Below are 21,829 nucleotides of genomic sequence, written 5' to 3' on the forward strand. Positions count from 1 at the left end.
GCAGCTTACTGGGAGAGGGAATCACATTTGAAAACCAGCTATCCACTGGCATTAACAGCTTTGCCTTAGCACTATCCTGCAGAAAGGGATGGGTTTTCTTCCATAACTATAGAGTGTATGAAACTCTTTACCAGGCTGCAGGTATATGTAGCTGTAAAGGTTTTCATCAGTATCTGTGCCATTATTACTTACCTTTCTGATAGTATTTGTTTTACCTAAATACTTTTCACCCCTATGAGGGTTGGATGCAAATGACAATTCTATCAAACACAGTTGAGAAAAAATATCTGAAATGCTACAAGCTAAAAGCTTTCTGCCTGCACAGACTGCTAGGGGAAATAATTGGAAGGTTCTAGAGCAGGGGTGTGTTCCTCCAGATGTTGTTCGACTCCCAATTCCCATATTCTCCACAGGCTCCCCCAGCTTTGTTCTAGAGCAGGGGTTCCCCAGCTGTGGTCTGCAGACCACTATTGGTCCGCAAGCTTTATTCAGGTGCTCCATGGCATGTCTGTAAAAATACAATTAAAAATCATACAGCACCTAGCACAGCACATTACAAGCAGAAATATCATTACGTGGTCCACCATGACCTCTGGCAATTTCCAAGTGGTCTGTGTGGGGAAAAGTTTGGGAACCACTGTTCTAGAGAGTTGCAAGGGTTGTGGGCTCAAGTAATAGAATTATTAGGGAAGCGACATGTTTATTCCATGAGGTAAAACAAGAGCACAGAAATAGGAGCAAGTAGGTGATTTTTTTCCTAGAACATTTTACCTTTTTCTTTTCTTCAAAGCAATGTAAGGTGATATTGAAGGAGAGCTACAGTTTACAGTTTTAGAAGTCTTTGCCTTCTCTTCTTCAGATCTCTTACATTGGTATGTGGTGAACAAAATGGTCTGAGAATACAGCTTGCATCTCCTTATCTCTTGCATACTTGACTGTTGTGGAAAGGGATTGTTTAAAGATCTCTGCAGGTATTAGCTAGCTAGGATTATTCAACTCTTTTAGTGACCTCAGGATCTGACTTTAGATTAGTTTCTAGTTTGGCTAGGATATAGATGTCTTTCATCAACTTTTCTTTAAAAAACATCACAAATAGTGATGTAAGTACAGAGTATTGCTCTTATGTTCCTAGCAAGCTGGCGCTTTTAAGCACGCTTACTTGAAAGTAAGTTATTTTGAATTTGAATTTTCTTGCATTTTAAATATATCCAGAATCAGGGTAAGTATTTTCAAAATAGTTGGCATAATTCTGTAATTTGGATGAGTCAGGGATTGTGCTCAGTAAAGAAAGATGAATTTGAATGACATGTTATTAATTACTTTAGACCCGATGCTGGCATAAGGAAGTAGCTGCCTACACTGTTTTTGGGAATGATTCCTATCCTGGCCATGAACTATTTCCTGCATAGATTTGTGCCATCATGTTGGCCTAGTTCACACATCATGAAAAGCTATAGTTTGTCTTCAGCCATGGCTTAATTGTGAATGTACCTCCCCCTGCTGCATGGGTCCCTCTCCAGCTTACACCCCCACACCCTGTGCCTGTACAACTCAAACAAGCCACTGTATGATATCACATTGTCCAAACCTGGACCACGGTTTGTTTTAAACAAACTAACCATGAGCACTAAAAATCAAGTTCTTGGTTTATTTCTGACTTAACACTCGCATAGTTTCGGTGTGGACAACATGGCAAGCTGTATAGTGGATTGTTTGAGCTGCCCAGGCGCCATGCATGCTGGGAGAAAAGCCGCCTGGGGGAGCTAGGCAGCAGGGGCAAGGCACATGTAAACTGGCTTATCACAACATGGAGATGAGGCCATTGTAAGTTTCCTCCTTCACACTCCCATGCTCCTGGCAGTTTTAATTGAAGCATGTCCAAAAGTGTCCTATCGCATTGCTTTCTGTATGAGTTGTGGCTGTTTGCTGGATTGTGTCCTATAAGTAGTTTTGTAGGTTATGGATTTCTCACTGTGGCAGAGGGCCTTCTCTGTAGTGGCACCCACCCTGTGGAACGCCCTCCCATCAGAAGTCAAGGAGATGACCCTTAGAAGACACCTGAAGGTGTCTTCCCTGTATAGGGAAGCTTTTTAATGTTTAATGTTTTATTATGTTTTTATATATGTTGGAAGCCACCCAGAGTGGCTGGGGAAACCCAGTCAGATGAGCGGGGTACAAATTATTATTATTATTATTATTATTATTATTATTATTATTATTATTATTATTTTCATTTCTGACTTTTGGTTGTGGATGAGTGCCAAGTTATATATGCAACTCTGCTTTCGCTGAATCTATGCATTCTTATTTCGAGCCTGGAATATGGTGGATTTTTAATTTATATATGTGTTTCAGCAAAAGAAAAGGGGGAGAAGAAGTTGTTTGGTTTTTCTTTCGTCCCTCTGATGCAGGAAAATGGAAGAACACTGCCAGATGGCACTCACGAGCTCATTGTGCACAAGGTAATTTCCACTGGAAAGCAGAGAGAAATGTGATTTATTCAAGAGAAATACTCCAAATGCCTAGGGCTGCCCTTAGATTTAGGCAGATTGAATCAGCTGCCAAAAGAATGCTAGGCTTGTCATTGTGCAAAATACCCTCTCATTTTATCCTTTCAAGCTTATGTTATTGGCTCTTTAAATCTTGTTATGCATTTCAATGCAGTACCTCATACTGTGAAATTTCCTTATTGGATACTGCTCCTGTTTTGCTAACCTGTTGCATCTAGGATGGCCAAATTCCCATTATTATCTAGAAAGTTTCTCTCTCTCTCTCTCTCTCTCTCTCACACACACACACACACACACACACACACACACACAACACTTTATCCACATTGAAATTTCTGTGCACGAAAATTTGCATGCACGAAAAAGTTGTCTGTGTATCTTCTCCCTGATAACACCGCTTGTGCTTAGCAACGGTGTGTGTGTTTTTCTCAGTTGGTCAGAGCGATGAAAGTTGTATGATTTGGGCAGTTGATATGGGGTAGAGCTGAGGACACCCTCTTGTCCAGCTGTTTTCCCTCTGGGAAAACCACTCTTTAACGCTCAATCGGAGAAAACAGCAATTGGGTTTATTCCAATTTAGAGCTAAAGAGCGGGTTTTCCCACGGGAAAGGATCGCGGCAAGGGGGGAACCACTCAGACCCATGCCTAGAAAGTGTGGCTCAAGTAGAAAACCACTCAGACCCATGCTTTCTAGGCATGGGGCAAGCGAAAGTGTGTCCGAGCCCCAATATGAGATAATGTAAGGCCAGAGAGAAGATAGCAGTAATCAAGATGAAAGCTTACCAAGGTGTGGACTACAGGGGGCAGACAGGAAGGACCTGTAACTGGACTGAATATGGGAGACAAAGGAGAGAAGACTCAAAGAAAAGCCATAGCTATGTGCCTGTTAATTGGCTGGATGGTGATGTTAGCAGATAATCAGAGTCAATAAGCAGAGGGTGAAGTGAGAAGAAAGGTGTCCTATGTCTTCAGTTTATTCATCCTGAGTCAACAACAAAGCATTTGAGTAGAAATATCAGAGGGGCACTTTAGAGTTGTGGGCCTGGGATGAAGAGAGAGATAGCAGAACTGGGTACTGAAAGTTTGTGGTATTGAAAGACATGGGATGTAATGAAGTCACCTTGGGACAGTGTATAGAGAGAATATACAGTACTAGAGGGTTAAGAACAGATCATGAAGGAAACCCATTGGGGAGAGGTAATTAGCACATTATGCCATTCTCCAAAGAAAAACAGTTCTACGTGACAGCTTTGTGCTACATTTTTATCTCATTTTTATATAGCAAGTTGAAATGCAAACTTAACTTAATTATTCCCCCAGTGTGAAGAAAACGTAAGCCTTCAGGATTCTAGTCGCTACCTCAAATTCCCCTTTTCAAAGGGGCATCTCCTTTCAAATAACCACCAAGCAGTAAAAACCACTAAGGAATCATTCTGGATAACATCTTTCCTGTGTTCAACTAAGCTTACACAGAACGGTAAAGTAACATGTTGGTTATTAAAACAGTGTATCAGCCAGTTAATGTAACAGGTGAGGTTCTTGAAATCGGGGTATGCTTCTAACATGTTGTTTTAATCTTTGCAAGATAGACACAAATGATGTTGAATAAACCATTGGTTTTATCAACACACTAATAAAGGAATTTGTGGGACTATTTAGAGCAAAGCAAAAGCTGACATAGGTTGAATGTAGTGAACTACATTTAAAAAACAAACAACCCAGCACACCTGGAATCAAAAAGAACTGTTAGATTTGCCTATTAATTGTTCTCTTGCTTTTTAAAAGCAGTGTTCTTATAATTAACATTAATTAATATCATTAACAGCTTGTTTTAGGGATAGGTAAACATCCTAGTAGGGATCAGGATACAGTCACGACTTTGGTGTGGCTATCTGTTAGGGCTAGTAATCTTGTCTATGCATTAAGCATAGCACACCAACAGATCTACTGAAATACAGTAAGCCCACAGTTTACATACATTTAACTTGTGTGCGTTAATCTTTACATGCTTGGCAAATAAAAATAATAAATCAATAACTGGTCATCTAGGAAAAAGATTTCAGCAATCACAGTCGCTTTTGTGTTATGCGTATATGCAATTTTGGCTATTAGCATGATTACCCGAACGTAACCTCCACATAAGTTGCAGACGTACTGTACGTGGAATTTTTTAAAAAAGACAAAAGTTTGCCAGTGTGGTCATGTATATGTGTGATCTATTCATAAGTATGTTTCATTAGGTTCAGTGGGATTTAGCTGCTGATAAGTGCTGTTGACATCAATGACACTTTGACACGGCTAACTTTTGCTGGGTTGTGTCTGTTGCCCTTTCTCTCCCCTACTCCCGCATCATGTAGATAAATCACACATTTGTTGCATCTCTAGCTATACACCGTCTCTGTTGGTCTGTGTCTTTGCTTTGTAGGAGACATGCTTGACCTTCTTAAGTGGCGAGCCCACCCAGAAAAAATTGCCGGCTGCCTCTCAAAATTGAAAGAAATTGATGGGTCAGAAATAGTAAAGGTAAAGACTCTTTTCACTGTTTATTTTGCATTCGTAGAGAAATGTAATTTCCCCAACAGGTTATATAATAAAGAACATTTATTAAATATGTATTTCTTAAATTTCTCTTTCATCAAGTTTCTCCAAGATACACTGGACACTTTATTTGGAATTTTAGATGAAAATTCTCAAAAGTATGGCTCCCAAGTATTTGATTGTTTGGTAAGGTATACTTAATTATTCCCTACAGTCTTATTTTAATTTTGGAAGTTGACTTCCAAAAGCACTAATAAACACCACTGTTGTTATTCTTAGGTTCACATAATTAATTTGCTGCAGGACAGCAAGTTTCACCATTTTAAGCCAGTTATGGACACCTACATTGAAAGCCACTTTGCAGGAGCGCTTGCATACAGGTAAAGGTATATACACCCACCCCACTTCTGTGATTGTGATCTGTTTTATCAGTTTACAATTTACAATTTTTAATTGTTGTAAGCTGCCATGGGACCTGCTGGTGAAGGGCAGGCAGTATGTGTAACAGTAGCACAACTAAATGGTTGCACCTTGTTCAATGACTGGTCATCTAATTGACTGAAGGTAGATTAAATTAACTGATCTAAATAAAAGGGCAGTAGATCAAAATAAAAGTCCAATGAGCTGATAAATTGATTGAGAGAGACTATCAGCTTAAAATCAGTTCAGTTCTACTATTTCCATTGCCATTAAATGGTTTTCTACCTTTTGCCATAATGCTGTGTAATGCATATGTGACCCTTAAAACAAACCCTAACCGTGTCCTAACACCTATAAATACCGTATTTTTTTGCTCTATAAGACTCACTTTTTCCCTCCTAAAAAGTAAGGGGAAATGTGTATGCGTCTTATGGACCATATTTTTCGCTCTATAAGACGCACCAGACCACAAGACGCACCTAGTTTTTGGAGGAGGAAAACAAAACAAAACAAATACTCTGAATCTCAGAAGCCAGAAGAGCAAGAGGGATCGCAGTGCAGTGAAAGCAGCAATCCCTCTTGCTGTTCTGGCTTCTGGGATAGCTGCGCAGCCTGCATTCGCTCCATAAGACGCACACACATTTCCCCTTACTTTTTAGGAGGGAAAAAGTGAGTCTTATAGAGCAAAAAAATATGGTACTTAATTGTAAAACGTAAGAGGAAATATTTAACTGTAAAACGTAATTGTAAAACAACCAGGAGTAGATTCTGATTTGTGGTGCGTTTTAAAACCAGTTTCCTGGTTTGGATGTTGTGGTGGTAAAACTGGCTCAACAAACCCTGGGCATCTTCAGTGAAGTTGGGTGCTCAAGGACAAGAGGGGAAAAGACAAGGAGGAAGTGCAAAGATACATGGCTCATTCTCTTCCCGGGTTACAGGAAGAGAGGTTGTGAGCGGAGCAGAATTTGTCCAGTCAGTTTCTAGGTGGCAGATACATTTCTGGTCTCAAGTTAGGCGGCCCCAATGGGAGGATTTCCCATGGCTAGACAGTGGTATTTGTAAATGCCTTTTGGGGCAGTCCTAAAGCTGTGCCCCTCTTGGTTTCTGGAGCACATAACCAGATCAAGGCTATTTCAAAAAGAAACAATTAGCAGATCAAAGGAGATAGTTGAAGGAATGCCTTCCTATTGTTCTGGGCGGGAGATACATATCTACATTAGACAGATACATCCTGCTTCTCTGTTGCCTTGGGGCTACACGTAAATTTACCACTTAACATACACACTGTGGACATGAAGCTTAGATTGGAGTTTCATGTAAAAGGAGAAATGCATTAAACTTTACAGCCCTTGATCAAAATTGGCTCCCAAGGAAGATATATTTATATCTAAGGACGCGCTTTTTGACACAGAGTGTAAATTTAACCATAGGCTTTCTGGATAGTTGCCAGTATTTTGTTTGTTAAATTTCCCTTGCTAGGGATGCTTGCAAATTTTCATAGCTAGCCAAGCGCATTGACCACAGGGACCTAAGAAGCTATCTTGTAGTGAGCCAGATCGTTGGCTCATCTGGTTTGGTGTTGTCTACACTTAGATCAATCTTGCCTTTGCTGACTGCAGGAGGTCTTCAGGATTTCAGCCAGGAGTCTTTCCCAGCCATATCAGGAGATGCCAGGAATAGAATCTGGGACATTCTGCATGCAATATGTATTCTCTTTCATTGACCTAGAGTCCTGCGTCTAAAGCAAGATTTCCGAAACTTGGGTCCCTAGCTAGCAGGACCAGTGGTTGGGGATGATGGGAACGGTAGTCCAAAAACAACTGGAGACCCAAGTTTGGGAAACTCTCAAAACACTCCTGTGAAATGAAACTGTAAACAACAAAATCATAATTTCCCCCCCTAAGTATCCAAAAATATAATGGGATCTTCTTTTGTATTTGCTCTTTTGTGGCATTACTTTGAGATTCCAAGCTAAGCTTGCCACCTAATCTTCATTTACCTGGGACATGGCACCACTGTATTGAATGAATTTTAGTTTAGAGTAGATACCGCTAGGACTGCACTATAAATTACTTACATTATTTTGATCTGATTTAGACATCGTGTAATCCAGTGTGTTATTTAAGTCTTTCACACTTCAGCCTGGAAATAAATTTTGTGTTATACTCTAGAGACCTCATAAAGGTGTTGAAGTGGCATGTTGATCGGATAACAGAAGTGGAAAGGCAAGCACACAACCAAGAAGTATTAAAGGTAACACAGTTTGTCAGGGGAATGTGTAATCTTGCTTGTATCTCTCTATATCAACATGAATTTATGCCAGCTGAAGTTACTGAGAGTTGGAACTAAGATAGTATAAGGTTGTGTCTGCTGGTGCAAGGGCACTTTTCCACTTTTCCTTTTAGCGGTAGGCTCCATACATCCTCCAAATTTGTCTTTGAAGCATCAGATTCCCTCTGGACTAACTTTTAGGAGAAGGATGCAGCTGGCAGAAGGATAATGGGACCCATCCTGCTGCGAGTGTGTGCATGGAAATGCTTTGTGCCTTGGTTGGGTGGTGGTGGTTTGAAGTCAAACAGCTGGTGTGCACATAGTACTAAACCATGGGTGAGGACTCTGTGTACAGTCCTTAATAACTAACCATAGTTAGTTAAACAAGCTAGCCTCATAACCCATGGTTTGAAGTTGTTTTGTTTCACAACTAAGTATTGTTTGATGTAAACCAAGATTCCTGGTTTGTGCATAATGCTAAACTGAGATTCTACAAAATGGAAATGAAACCTGGCAGAATTCCTCCTCTTGACTGTACAGGCAGAGTTGGCAGGCAAGTGGAGTTGATAAGCCCAACCCTTTGCCTGAGCTCATTTGCAACGCAACAAACCATGGTTTATTGCTCTTAACATGTAAAACTAAGTACCTACTCAGCTCACTCACAGAATGACACAACCGTTTTTGGAAACCTGACATGTAGAAAGTAACAGATGATATTCACGTGAATTTTTGTCCATTTGTATTTGTTTGTTTCCATGTTAATAATGCAAGCCAATTTATGGAGTTTTAGACTTAGCTAAAACCTCTGTTGGATGTCCTTCAATGACTGATATACCCAAAATACGTAGCTCTCATAATTCCATCAGTGATGCAATATAATAGCAATAGAACAAGAAGAAGCTACTAAAGTTCCATAGATGTATGGATAAGAGCATAAACCAGCGCTTGATGCTGTCAATTAATTGTAGGACATAAATTTTAAAATACAGGAGCAAATTGCCTAACATTGTGTATTTGAAAACTGAAAGTAAACAATTATGTCATCATTTCAAGGGATTTGCATTTATTTTCCTGGTGAAAAGATTGTGAATAAAAGAAAATTGCTTAATAGCTTTATAGACACAAGGTTTTCAAGGTTTCATTATGATAAAGAGATCATATAACAAGTACAATAACATTATAAAACACTCCAGTAAAAAATAGCTCTGATGATTTTAAAAGTTTTTGGGGTTTTTCCTTCAAATTACTTCATACTAGAAACCAAAAAATTAGTCACATAATGTGAAAGTACATAACGAACTGGGCATTTGTGGGTCACGGCCTATAGCAATGATTGGAGAAAATTCTTCATGGCCATGATCCGGGGACATAATGAAGGAGATTTTTGTCCAATAAAAAATCATTCACTGAAATAACATGAGATTCTGTTCTGATGTGGGTGTGGGGGCTGACTCCTGGTTCCCCTCAGCTTGCTATTCCTTTTTCATATTAGTTTTTCTTCTGACTGCAGAGAGTTCTGTTCCTGGTATAAACTATTCCATTGCCTGGTTTATTCTTTGCTTAAACAGCGACCATTCAGTTATCTCTGAAACCAAGTTTTCATTTATTTATTATTAAGAACCAACAATGCAGACTTGTGTATTTCTCATTCGACATGTGTAGGCACAAGAATATATATTTAAGTATATCATCCAGTCTCGGAAGCTGTTCTCTCTTGCTACTGGAGGGCAAAACGAGGAGGAATTCTGCTGCTGTATTCAAGAGCTTTTGATGTCTGTGCGATTCTTCCTTTCCCAAGAAACCAAAGGGGCTAGTGCTTTATCTCAAGCCCAAGTAAGTTAACAAGCTGTTGCATTACACTGTTGCCGCTGCCTGGTCACAGATACGGGGGGAAAGCAGCCTTGTTCCTTATGCGATAAATTTACTGTTTCGACTTATAATGTGCTTCATTTTGTTATTGACATATTGATAGCAGAAGTTGGGTTCAGACATCTGGCTGCATATCCCCCCCCCCCCCCTATAGCAAGCTTTTGGCCCAAGCTAGCAGAGCTATGAGATCATTTTGTTCCACACTCACTTCCAAGAATATTGTCAGACTACCTGATCGTATTTTCTGCAAGTAGCTATGGATATTTTAAGTACTGTTCCCCTTATTCGTCTTCACCATAGCCCCATTCGCTTTCTGGTCTTCAGTTTAGGACTGCAGTTAATTAACGATTAACCTTAATTAATGCAATTTTCAATATCACTCATTTTAGAAAAATAAAATAAAAGCACCGGCCTCCAACCCCAAGCCAAGTTCTTCTGGCAAAGGAGATAATTTACGAAAGTTTTAACAATAGTTTAAAGTCAGATCCCATCCTTATGCTCCGATTTCTTACCTGTCCCAATTTCTTTAATCGCAGGTTCATAGTGTATTTTGATTTCTCCCCTCTTTTCACTAGGCGGTCTTTCTTGTCTCCTTCCCTGCTGTGTACTCAGAGCTGCTGAAGCTATTTGAAGTGAGGGAGGTTGCAAATTTGGTGCGTGATACTCTAGGAAGCTTACCAACCATCACAAATGCAGATGAATCCCTTCAAGCTGTCAAACTCCAGTGCATTGGGAAAACAGTAGAGAGCCAACTGTACACAAACCCAGGTAGGATGGCAAGCACATGATTTGTCAGTAGTTAAAGCAGCCTCTTGCCTTTGCTGATTATCTGACTCTTGGCCTGACTGGAAAAAAAGCCCTGTTTATAGGTCACTTGGTCCCATGGCCAATGTTATGTCCATTGGAGATCTTTCAAGTGTAGTTGAAAGCACTATTTAATTCCTGTAAAAAAATTTTTTTGTGGGGTCTATCCCCATTTCTGGGATGCGGGTGGCACTGTGGGTTAAACCACAGAGCCTAGGACTTGCCGATCAGAAGGTCGGCAGTTCGAATCCCTGCGACGGGGTGAGCTCCTATTGCTCGATCCCTGTTCCTGCCAACCTAGCAGTTCGGAAGCACGTCAAAGTGCAAGTAGATAAATAGGTACCGCTCCGGTGGGAAGGTAAACGACGTTTCTGTGCACTGCTCTGGTTCGCCAGAAGCGGCTTAGTCATGCTGGCCACATGACCCGGAAGCTGTACGCCAGCTCCCTCGGCCAGTAAAGCGAGATGAGCGCCGCAACCCCAGAGTCTGCCACGACTGGACCTAATGGTCAGGGGTCCCTTTACCTTTACCTTTATCCCCATTTCTGCACTGCCCTTTTTCTGTGCCCCCCCCCCCATTCCCCTCAGTCCCAACCGGAGGAGAATCATTTTTCCACCCCTGCCCTGCTTTAAATAAAACTAAAAAATGCTTTCAGTTGTCTAAAGTACGCTGGTCTGGAAAAATAAAGCATGAAGTCCTGGGGTAAAGCTGAGACTCGCTGTGATCTGAAGTGTAATTAAACTCCCCTGTCTCAGGGGGTGAAAATGAACTCTTTACAATATTGCAACGATATTTGCTATTGAGTGCAGAAAAACGGCATGGTAAGGGAAGAATTCGTAGGCTGTACAAACAGATTGTTCAAACTTCTAAGACAAAAGAAGCTTTCTGTGGTGAATAGCTTTCTGTTCTAAAGCCAGATTTACCTGCTAATCAGATTTGTATAACACTGAGGGGGGTTTCGTGTTTTCTTCTGCAGAAGTGGAGACAAGTAGTCCCATTGGGTATAGCATTCAGTTTTCTGTGGCATAGCACCAGGTTGGCTCTGTAATGCAGCAGAGTTCATTTATGATTCCCGACTCTTCATTGCCTTAGACTAGATATATTATCTCCTCCTCCCAATTCAGATGTTCATAAATCTTCCTTTGGAGATATTGGCAATTGTGATGAAGCGTGATAAAGCTGAGAGATTAAACCCAATCGTCAAGTAGTGGTTTTTTGTTTTTAATGCAACACATTGGGGACGTTTTCACCCAGAGAAAGTGAACTATAGAAGGAGAGGCTGAAGGTCTTGACATAGGAAATGCTTCTTCTTGTGGGAACACTTTTAATCAAGTAATTCCGTATGTGGAAACTGAAGTAATATAGTGTGGTGTTCTGCATAGTCCCATCCATTGAAAGGGCAGGATGATGAAATTGCTTCTTAATTACTTTAAAGGATAGGAATGGAGTGGAGCTGGGATGCCACAAAAGAAGCGTGTTGACTAGTTTTCTTCTTTCCTTCCAGAGTCTCGATATATTCTACTACCGGTTGTTTTGCACCACCTCTATGTACACCTGCAGGAACAAAAGGATCTGATCACGTGTGCACACATCCTAAGCAACATCTTTTGCCTCATAAAGAAAAATAGTTCTGTAAGTAGGAGCTACATCATATGGAATTGACTTCTAACAGTAAAAGGAAAAATCAGTTGTCTGGGGGGCAGGGAGAAAGTAAAAATGATATTTATTTCATGAATATGCCACATTGTTCTGCATTTAGTTATGATTTCTCTTGGCCATACATTTGGAAGAACCAGTAGGGTATTGAATTAGAGCTCAGTTAAGGTTGTGTTTGATCTAGGTGAATATTGGCTTTAAAATCTTTTTTAGCTCCCCCTTTTCCCCAACCTAGGGACGCGGGTGGCACTGTGGGTTAAACCACAGAGCCTAGGACTTGCTGATCAGAAGGTTGACGGTTCGAATCCCCGCGACGGGGTGAGCTCCCGCTGCTCGCTCCCTGCTCCTGCCAACCAAGCAGTTCGAAAGCACGTCATGTGCAAGTAGATAAATAGGTACCACTCCGGCGGGAAGGTGAACGACGTTTCCGTACGCTGCTCTGGTTCGCCAGAAGCGGCTTAGTCATGCTGGCAACATGACCCGGAAGCTGTACGCCGGCTCCCTCAGCCAATAAAGCAAGATGAGCGCCGCAACCCCAGAGTCAGTCACGACTGGACCTAATGGTCAGGGGTCCCCTTTACCTTTACCTTTCCCCAACCTGGTGCCATTCAGATGATGCTGGACTCCAGCCCCCATTGGCCCAAGGCAGCATAGCTGATGGTCAGGGGTGATGGAAGTTTTACTTCTTTTTACTATTTCCTCTTTATTTGCTTCAGAATAGTACTTTAGTTCGTTAACATTTGGCTGGGAAAATAATGTATCTGCTTTTCATTAATACTGACCCGAACAGTCCATTTCTTCTTCTTTCTTTTTAAACAAACTGAAGGAAAAGTCAGTTTTGGAAGAAATAGATGTAATTGTGAACAGCCTGCTAGATGTGCTGCTCAGAACCATCTTGGAGATCACAAGCCGCCCTCAAACAGCAGGGTCCGCGACGAGGCTTCAGTTTCAAGATGTTACTGTAAGTGTCTCAGTAGAAATAACTACACTGAATATTTGATTTATGGCTTCCCCTAATTTGTATCTGTGTATAAAAATGGTAAGAAAAGGGTTCCAGCTCCTGTGTGTTGGGTTCATGTGTGCTTCAAAGAGAAGGCAGCCCTGTTTAGGGAAGCTTTTAATGTTTAATAGGTTATTGTATTTTAGTGTTTTGTTGGAAGCCGCCCAGAGTGGCTGGGGAAACCCAGCCAGATGGGCAGGGTATAAATAATAAATAATAATAATAATAATGGCCATCCACTTGCACAAAGACTTCCCGTTGAATTTCAATATTGAGGAATTTGATTGGTCATGTACACCGCCACGACATCTTTGAAATGAGTTAGAGGTTTAGAAATAGTCTAACAAATAAATAACAAAATAAAATGTGAATTCCCCCTTCTCCCCCTCATCTAGCTTTAAAAATTCTTATGGCTGGCCCAAAAACTAGCCCGTGTTCCCTCTTTAGGATTTGTGTGAGTGAGTCCTACAATGAGCATTTGAGGATCAGGATCAGGTCTAGTGCTTAACATTATGAACATAAAGAGAGCCTGCTGGATCAGACAAAGGGTTCATCTAGTCTATATCCACCAGGGGCCAGCCAAATACCTCCTAGAAACATATACAGTGGTACCTCGCAAGACGAATGCCTCGCAAGACAAAAAACTCGCTAGACGAAAGGTTTTTCCGTTTTCGATTTGCCTCGCAAGACGAATTTCCCCTATGGGCTTGCTTCGCAAGACGAAAACGTCTCGCGACTTTGTTTTCTTTGTCTAAAAACAAAGACATGTTTTGTTTATAAAGTTAATTTATTTTCCCTTCAATTTTTGAACTGCTCTTTACAGTATGTGTGACTTTAAAGAGCAGTTAATAAACTGTTGTTGTACCAAATTTGGCTTTGTTTGGACTTTTTTTGACCATAGGAACGCATTAATTGATTTTCAATGCATTCCTATGGGATTTCGTGCTTCGCAAGACGAAAAATTCGCTAGACGACAAAAATTGCGGAACGAATTAATTTCGTCTTGCGGGGCACCACTGTATAGACAACATGCAAGAAACATCCCTCCTGCATTGCTTGTTGAGAGCCAGTGTGGTGTAGTGGTTAAGAGCGGTAGTCTCGTAATCTGGGGAACCCGGTTCGCGTCTCCCCTCCTCCACATGCAGCTGCTGGGTGACCTTGGGCCAGTCACACTTCTCTGAAGTCTCTCAGCTCCACTCACCTCACAGAGTGTTTGTTGTGGGGGAGGAAGGGAAAGGAGAATGTTAGCCGCTTTGAGACTCCTGAAGGGGAGTGAAAGGCGGGATATCAAATCCAAACTCTTCTTCCTCTTCTTCTTCTTCCCTGGATCTGGTACTTGGTAGCATATTTACATAAGTTTGTTTACTAGCCTTTTGATAGACTTGTGCTTCATGAAATTGCCCAATCCTATTTTAAAAACCATCTAAGTCAGTGGCAGTCATCTCATTTTATGGCAGTTAATTCCAGAAGTTAGTTCTGTGCTGTGTGAAGAAGTACTATATTTCGCTTGTGCTAAATCCACCACTCCAGCAATCAAATCAGGGAACTTTTTGTTCTGATCTAGTGTTGCGAAGGAAAGCAAAAACTTCTCTGGAGTATGAGTGCCAAATCAGAAAATTCATGGGAGATGCACATCAAAAAAGCAGCATCTCAAGTGGCAAGTAGGAACGTGGGAGAGGCTGCTCAACTTCTCCACTTCTTGCTGTTGTCCTGGTCCAGTTGCCCCTGCCCCATCCAGAGCGGAAAAGATATGGAGTCTTTTCCTATGAGGAGAGAAAAGCAGGGTGATTAGTCAGGGCAATAGCCAATGGTGGGCCAATAGTGGAAGGAGAATGGGATTAAGTAATCCCTTCCTCTGCTGTTTGTTTTGAAACTGGAAGCTTTCCTCACCTGCTTTTCTGTTTGTTTTTTTTTAAAAAAAGGAGATACACCTCTCTCGTATCTGGGTCACTTGTAAGTAAAAAAACAGCCTATGTCCTACTTTGTTCAATGACACGGAGAGGTTAATGTGAGTTAGGCTGTTCGAATCCTATTTCTCAGAGAACAACACAAAAGCTATGTAAGTGAAATAATGTCAGGTTGTGCTCTGCTTTTGTCAAAATGGGAGGTATCTTACACAGTGGGAGGCACAGAAGATCTCTTAAAAGAGCAGCTGGCCTATTTTTGTTCATATAGTAAAGGTTTCAGGGAAATATTTAGCACACCCATTCTTTGACATCCAGACTTATTAGTCTCCCCCCCCTTAAAAAAATATTCCTGATAGAAAAAGGTTTCTAGCAGTGTATTCTAAATGCTACTTTGTTCAGAGGGAAAATTTTTAGAGGTAATTTAATAAAAAATGTGAGAACTTTATTTTTCACTCCTCTCTCTCTTGCCCCCCCCCCAATTGAAGTACTGTTGACAGAGTTAATACATGACTTTCTTGCTATTATTTATTAAATCTATATACTGCCCTTCATCTGAAGATTTTAGGGCAGTTCACAACATAAGAATACAAAATAAGAACACAAAACACATAATAAAATAAGAACAAAAACAAACCATTAAGCCCTGTCCCACAAACACAGTCAAAAGGCCGTAGAATGTGCAATCGGCCAAAGGCCTGATTCTATGTAGAGAGGCATTTTTGCCTGGGGCCAAAGATGTGTAATGAAGGCACCAGGCAAGTCTCCCTGGGGAGGGCATTCCACAAACAGGGAGCCACCACAGGAAAGGCTCGTTCTCGTGTTTGCCACCCTCCAGGCCTCTTGTGGAGGGGTCACATGCAGAAGGGCCTCAGATGATGATCACAGGGTCCATGTTGGTTCATATGGGAGATATGGCCCTTGAGGTATTGCGGTCCTGCGGCATTTAAAGCTTTATGGGTCAAAACCAGCATTTTGAATTGGGCCTGGAAACTAACTGACAACCTGTGCAGCCAGGCCAGGATCAGTGTAATATGTGCTCAAACCCAGTGAGTAGCAATGCCATATGTCCAGATTTCCCCAGACATTATCAGACATCAAAGGTGGAATTGACCGGGGCGGGGGGAGGGGAGTGGCGCTTTGTCCTGGATCCTAGGCAAGTCAATAAAAAATTGTGGTTCAACAACTTTCGGGGTATCCTGGATTTTACTTTTGGAAATATGGCAATGCTACCAGCGAGCATCCTGGTTTCTGAATTCTGCACTAGCTGAAGTTTCTGAACCGTCTTCAGAGGCAGCCCCACATATAACATGTTGCAGTAACCTAGAGGCCATTAGAGCATTGACAACAGGAGTTAGTCTGTCCAGGCTTAGCTGTGCCACCAGCCTAAGCTGATGGGAGACACTCTGCACCACTGAGGCCACCTGAGCCTCAAGCCACAGCAAAGGATTCTGAAGGACCCACAAGCTATGTGTGTGCTCCTTCAGAGAGAGTGTGTCCTCTTCATAGGCAGACAACTTCCATCCATCTGGTTTAGGGAAATAGCAGCTAACAGTATCTCAGTCTTATCTGGATCGAGTTTCAGTTTGCTGGCTCTCATCCAGTCCATTACCGAGGCAAGACACTGGTCCAGCACTTGCACTACCACGCCTGCAGATGTTAGCAGCAAGCTGTAGTTCTGGCAGGATGTACTGATAAGATTTCAGGATTCTTTACATTTTAGTTTGGAAAAGTCATAACACTGCTAAATTGTACAATAGGTATTCCCCCCCCCCCATGTTGTTGAAGGCTTGCTGAATATAAGTCCATTGACTTTTATTTAACAATTCGCATACGCAAATGTTGCTAAATAGGGCTTGTGGGATAAGTATAGCCTTAAGTTTGAGCAAGTTTTATTTTAATAGGTTTCCTTTGGAGAAAGAGGTGGCTTCCCTTTCCACAAAGCTGTATGGAAGTATTTTTCACACAGTCTCAAAGAATAGGCTCTTGGGGTCCTTGCACCATATCGTGTAAGCCGGGGAAGTTTCAAGTGCCACATCAAGCACTTAATTTTTAAGTGACTCACCGCACAGCATAAGGCAATTATATACTGTTATGTAGCAAGTTCATGCAGAACTGCGCTTGCTTATGGCAACCTACTGAGCCAAATGCTCTTGAGATATTTGCGAAGAAAGACACCACCCAGTTTGAGTGTAGGTGGCAGGTTTGGTCCCCATGTGTTGTCAGGAACCCATTCTATGCTTATCAAAATGATAAATGAGCACATTTTATGACATGTAGGTGGACTTGCACAGAAACACCAGACTCGGCTTTCCATCCCAAATTCAGAAGCTGGAGTTGTCTCGCTATAGAAACAAGCTTAAGGAAAAATGGCATTTCCATCAACCTTGACTGCACAGTGTTTCACTAGTTCTGTGTGTCAGGGACTTAAAGGAGTGTGCATGGTGACTTATAGCAGGCATAGGCAAACCCAGCCCTCCAGGTGTTTTGGGACTACAGCTCCCATCATCCCTGACCACTGGTCCTGTTCGGTAGGGATGATGGGAGTTGTAGTCCCAAAACATCTGGAGGGCCGAGTTTGCCTATGCCTGACTTATAGGGTAAACCTGTGCATGTTTACACACAAGCAAGTCCCACTATGTTCAATAGTGCTTACTCCCTGGCTGAGTATATGTAGGACTGAAGCCCTGAAGCATGTACTAAATGCAGTCTTGTCGCCGAGACAAGACAAGCAAAGGGCACCAAACGCTGTGATTTCTTCCTACACAAGCTCCTATTTATTTCAGCTGATCTCAAGACATGCCCATTTATGTTGCATATATGCTCAGTTGCTTTATTGGTATTCAAGCCAAAAGATAACTAATCTGCATGTATATGGATAGAATGGAAAGAGATCTATTATCAGAGAAATAGCTTAATTCACCAGATTTTTAACCATATAAACTGTTCTTCCTTCCATATGGTGTGAGACCCGCTTCCATTTCCATGTTGGTACTGGTATAGATGTCGTGCTAGCATTGTTTTGAAAGGCCCCAAATGTATAAGATATTTGCTCAACATGGAGATTGTGTTTAACAAAGATAAGACATCCTTATTCTTGGAATATTAACAGTAGTATCCATGTTGACGGGTGGCAAAATCTATACATTATCCAAAATTCATAGTATTCAGTTCCATTTCTTTAATTATTTACAGGTGCAGGGGCTCCACAGAATGTGTGGAGAGGTTTACCCGCTTGCTCTCCAGTCATGATTTGGGAAGATATCCATATCCACTAAATGGGAGCTTTTTATTAAACCTTATAGCCATGCAGAATGGGGTAGGGTGGGGAGTGTTTCTTTCTGGACTGTTCCTAGGAAGGGAGGGGTGAAATATCTGATGAAAATATATCTCCACACCCCACTGCTAATTAAAGAAAGGAACCAGTGATAAAGTTGCATGTAATGCCTTGAGCGTAACGCGGCCTTCAGAAGTAAGTGCCAAAGTGCTCACTTGGACTTCTTCTCTAATAAGCGAGTTCTATACTGCAGGGACGCGGGTGGCGCTGTGGGTTAACCACAGAGCCTAGGACTTGCCGATCAGAAGGTCGGCAGTTTGAATCCCCGCGACAGGGTGAGCTCCCCTTTTTCGGTCCCAGCTCCTGCCAACCTAGCAGTTCAAAAGCACGTCAAAGTGCAAGTAGATAAATAGGTACTGCTCCAGCGGGAAGGTAAACGGCGTTTCCGTGTGCTGCTCTGGTTCGCCAGAAGTGGCTTTGTCACGCTGGCCACATGACCCAGAAGCTGCATGCCGGCTTACTCAGCCAATAAAGCGAGATGAGCGCCACAACCCCAGAGTCGGTCATGACTGGACCTAATGGTCAGGGGTCCCTTTACCTTTTTATACTGCAGGCTCAGGAAATGTGATTCAGTTGTTAAGCACTGAGGAAAGAACAGCAGTGTTGGGTTTAAGATACATCTTTGCAAAGGCGCTTTCTTTGTTGAATGCTCTTCCCAGGGAGGTTTGGCTGGCACCTTCATTATATGCCTTAAGGCACCAGGCAAAAAACATTCCTCTTTGGCAACTTTGGCTGATTGACACCCAATGCCCTTTTAAAATGTTTTGGGGGGATTATTGGGTTGTTCTTATTCTTATTATGTATTTTGTGGTTTTATTTTGTGGTTTTATGTTGTGAACTGCTCTAAACTAAGACCTGCAGGTATAGAGCAGGTATACAAACGTAACAAATGATGATGATAATAATAATACTGGTTGTCCTCATACCCCCATAATCAATAGAAAACACATACTTTTTTAAAACAACAACAACTGTGTTTACTTTGTAACGCCTTTCCTTTCCTTTTAAAACCGTTTCTTACAGGGAGAGTTTGTTTCATGTCTTTTGTCATTATTGCGACAAATGACCGACAGACATTACCAGCAGCTCCTTGACAGATTCAAGACGAGGGATGAGCTGAGGGTAAGTAGCAAGGCTTGTGCTTTAGCATCTACAAATGTTCTCATCAATTTCTCCCCTTTCCAGTCTATTCATGATTGTCCTGTTTTACTTAAGCAACCATTGATATGCACTTGTGAGACGCAAACCAAAGCCAGTTGAATGAGCTCACTGATCCCAGTGAGAATCGAGCATGACCTAACGTTCTTAGGCTATTGATTTAGGGTTAGTGGTGACTTGCTAATGTAAGGTTTCTCATGCATGCGGTTCAGTGTGATAAAGTAGATTGTCTGCCGAGCTCAGTTGTTGAAGATTTGGGTTCAAATCCTTGCTTTGCGACAAAACAACTCTGGGGATGAGATAACAGTTCACCGTTCTCCTCAGAGTAGGTCCTGAATTAGTCATGCCCATTAATTTCAGTGGGTCAATTTTGAGGTATGTGCACAGGGCAGGATGGGGGACGGAAGCCCTATTGAGCAAGCAGAAGTGATGCTGCCAGGGCTGGTTAGGCAAATACCACCCAATATAATTAAAAATATTCCAAGAACAGTTTAAAACCACCACATTCTCTCAGCTAATGATTTCAGAGTTGCCAGGAACAGTATCTTTTAGCCATCAATGCCTGGGTAAACAGGAATGTTTTTACATTCCTCCTGCAAGTCAGTAATGAGGGAGACAGATGCATCCTACCAGAGCCAGCTGTGTACTATTGAAAATGCATGATTTCGTGTATATATAGAACCCAAGAACAACATGTCATGCGCTAAAAGCCTGGAAGTGCACATGGGTGGATATTATCTGAGCAGCTTCCAGCATGACTGCTGCAGACTTCACCCCACCAGACCTAGAACACAGATCATTACGTCCATTATGAAGCTGTGATTTTATTACAGGCTATAATAATATTGACTTGCTGCCTCCAGGAATCAGGCTGTTTCAGTTGTTGTCGTTCTGCTAGTTTGGGAGTTTCAGGCAGGGAAATTGATGTTCATGCAATAGATATCCATCTCTTTGCCAGTCCATGTTTTTCAAAAGTACCTATCCCTAGGATACCAGATCTAGTCCAGCAGAAGTCTCACAGCAAAGTCTGAAGACTTGCAGCTAGGTTGACACACTTCTACACATCTTGACAGCTTCATCCCTCCTTGCAGGTTGAAGACTAGCATTAGGGTTACGTCATAACAGAGCAGGGAATAGTATTGTTCATCATTAATTGTCTAAGGGATTCCCGCAACCCTCATAGAATTGTAGAGTTGGAAGGGACCACAAGAGTCATCTAGGCTGACCCCCTGCAGTCTCTTGCCCAACGTGGGGCTCGACCCCATGACCCTGAAATTAAGAGTCTCATGCTCTACCAACTGAGCTATCCAGTCCCTCATGTAGGCATTCTAGGTAGCAGTCCAAATTGCTGCAGCCCTACTAGCTGACTGTGCACTTCAGGTGCTGCAGGCAATCAGAATAATTTGATTTGTCCGTAACAGAATGTTGAGGGTAAACATCTGGATGATACACATCCAGCCTTCAATCATGTGAGTCCCCCACCAGCAGCCAAATCCGGTAGAAATTGTTTTCACATACAGTCTACACATTTTATTTGCGAAAAGTAAAGCCGAAGTTTGCAAATTTCAGGAATCACGTGTGTTACTATTTTAAAGGTTGAAAATGTCTGCGTGGTATAAAGATTAACTTTACATTTTATCTGTATCACAGAAGTAATGCATTATTCAGCAGCCTTTGACAACACAATCTCCTGTCTGCATCTCACTTAAAAGCACGTCATTGAATCGTTTCATAATCCCTGTGAAGTTTCCTTGGAGAAAAAAAAGTAGCTGCTTTTACCTCCCCACCCCCCCAATAACCTATTGGAATCTTGTTTCCTTCTTAATTGCAAGTTTTGTAATGTCAAATGCTAAAACTATCCGCTGCACATTTCTTTCTCTTACCTATGGAATATTTCTCCTCTTCTCCGCTCTAGGATTTCTTATTACAGATATTTACAGTCTTTCGAATATTAATACGGCCAGAGATGTTTCCAAAGGACTGGACAGTGATGCGTTTAGTTGCTAACAAGTAAGACTGCTTAAATATAATGGTAACAATAGAACTGGTGTTAATGGGAATAGGACTGGGAACAATACTAATAATTTAAGAACCAGTTCTGTGGCCCCTGGGAGGTCATCTGAGAGGCCAGAGAATATTGCAAAGCTCCCTCTTCACAAGCAGAGAAGGAGTTCCATCTCCAGAGATGCCTTTGGCTCTGGGAATATCAACAGCCATCTGACCTTGGGCATGTGCAGGAGAGACTCTGAATCTGTAGAATTCAAATTCCTCCAATTTCTCCAACACACTAATGGCAAGATAGGGAAAATATATAGCCCACCCCAGTTCTCCCCATCCCCCTTTCACACTAGCCAGCGCAGGA

General features: G+C 41.8%; 1 protein-coding gene across 7 annotated transcripts in view; it reads left to right on the plus strand.

Annotated features, from left to right (window-relative positions):
• The window catches only part of DOCK4 (dedicator of cytokinesis 4), a 245,305-nt gene that overhangs the window by 153,774 nt on the left and 69,702 nt on the right, over positions 1 to 21,829 (plus strand). For all 7 annotated transcript variants that reach the window (XM_028746679.2, XM_028746677.2, XM_028746681.2 and 4 more), the window contains 12 exons: positions 2,356 to 2,462; positions 3,831 to 3,987; positions 4,936 to 5,033; positions 5,151 to 5,234; positions 5,328 to 5,428; positions 7,640 to 7,721; positions 9,402 to 9,572; positions 10,184 to 10,376; positions 11,917 to 12,044; positions 12,895 to 13,029; positions 19,333 to 19,431; positions 21,383 to 21,477. In XM_028746679.2, the coding sequence (XP_028602512.2) occupies positions 2,356 to 2,462; positions 3,831 to 3,987; positions 4,936 to 5,033; positions 5,151 to 5,234; positions 5,328 to 5,428; positions 7,640 to 7,721; positions 9,402 to 9,572; positions 10,184 to 10,376; positions 11,917 to 12,044; positions 12,895 to 13,029; positions 19,333 to 19,431; positions 21,383 to 21,477 (1,450 nt within the window). The remainder of the gene's footprint in view (positions 1 to 2,355; positions 2,463 to 3,830; positions 3,988 to 4,935; positions 5,034 to 5,150; positions 5,235 to 5,327; positions 5,429 to 7,639; positions 7,722 to 9,401; positions 9,573 to 10,183; positions 10,377 to 11,916; positions 12,045 to 12,894; positions 13,030 to 19,332; positions 19,432 to 21,382; positions 21,478 to 21,829) is intronic.

This window comes from Podarcis muralis, chromosome 10 (genome assembly GCF_964188315.1).
Source record: "Podarcis muralis chromosome 10, rPodMur119.hap1.1, whole genome shotgun sequence".
Classification (NCBI taxonomy): Eukaryota; Metazoa; Chordata; class Lepidosauria; order Squamata; family Lacertidae; genus Podarcis; species Podarcis muralis.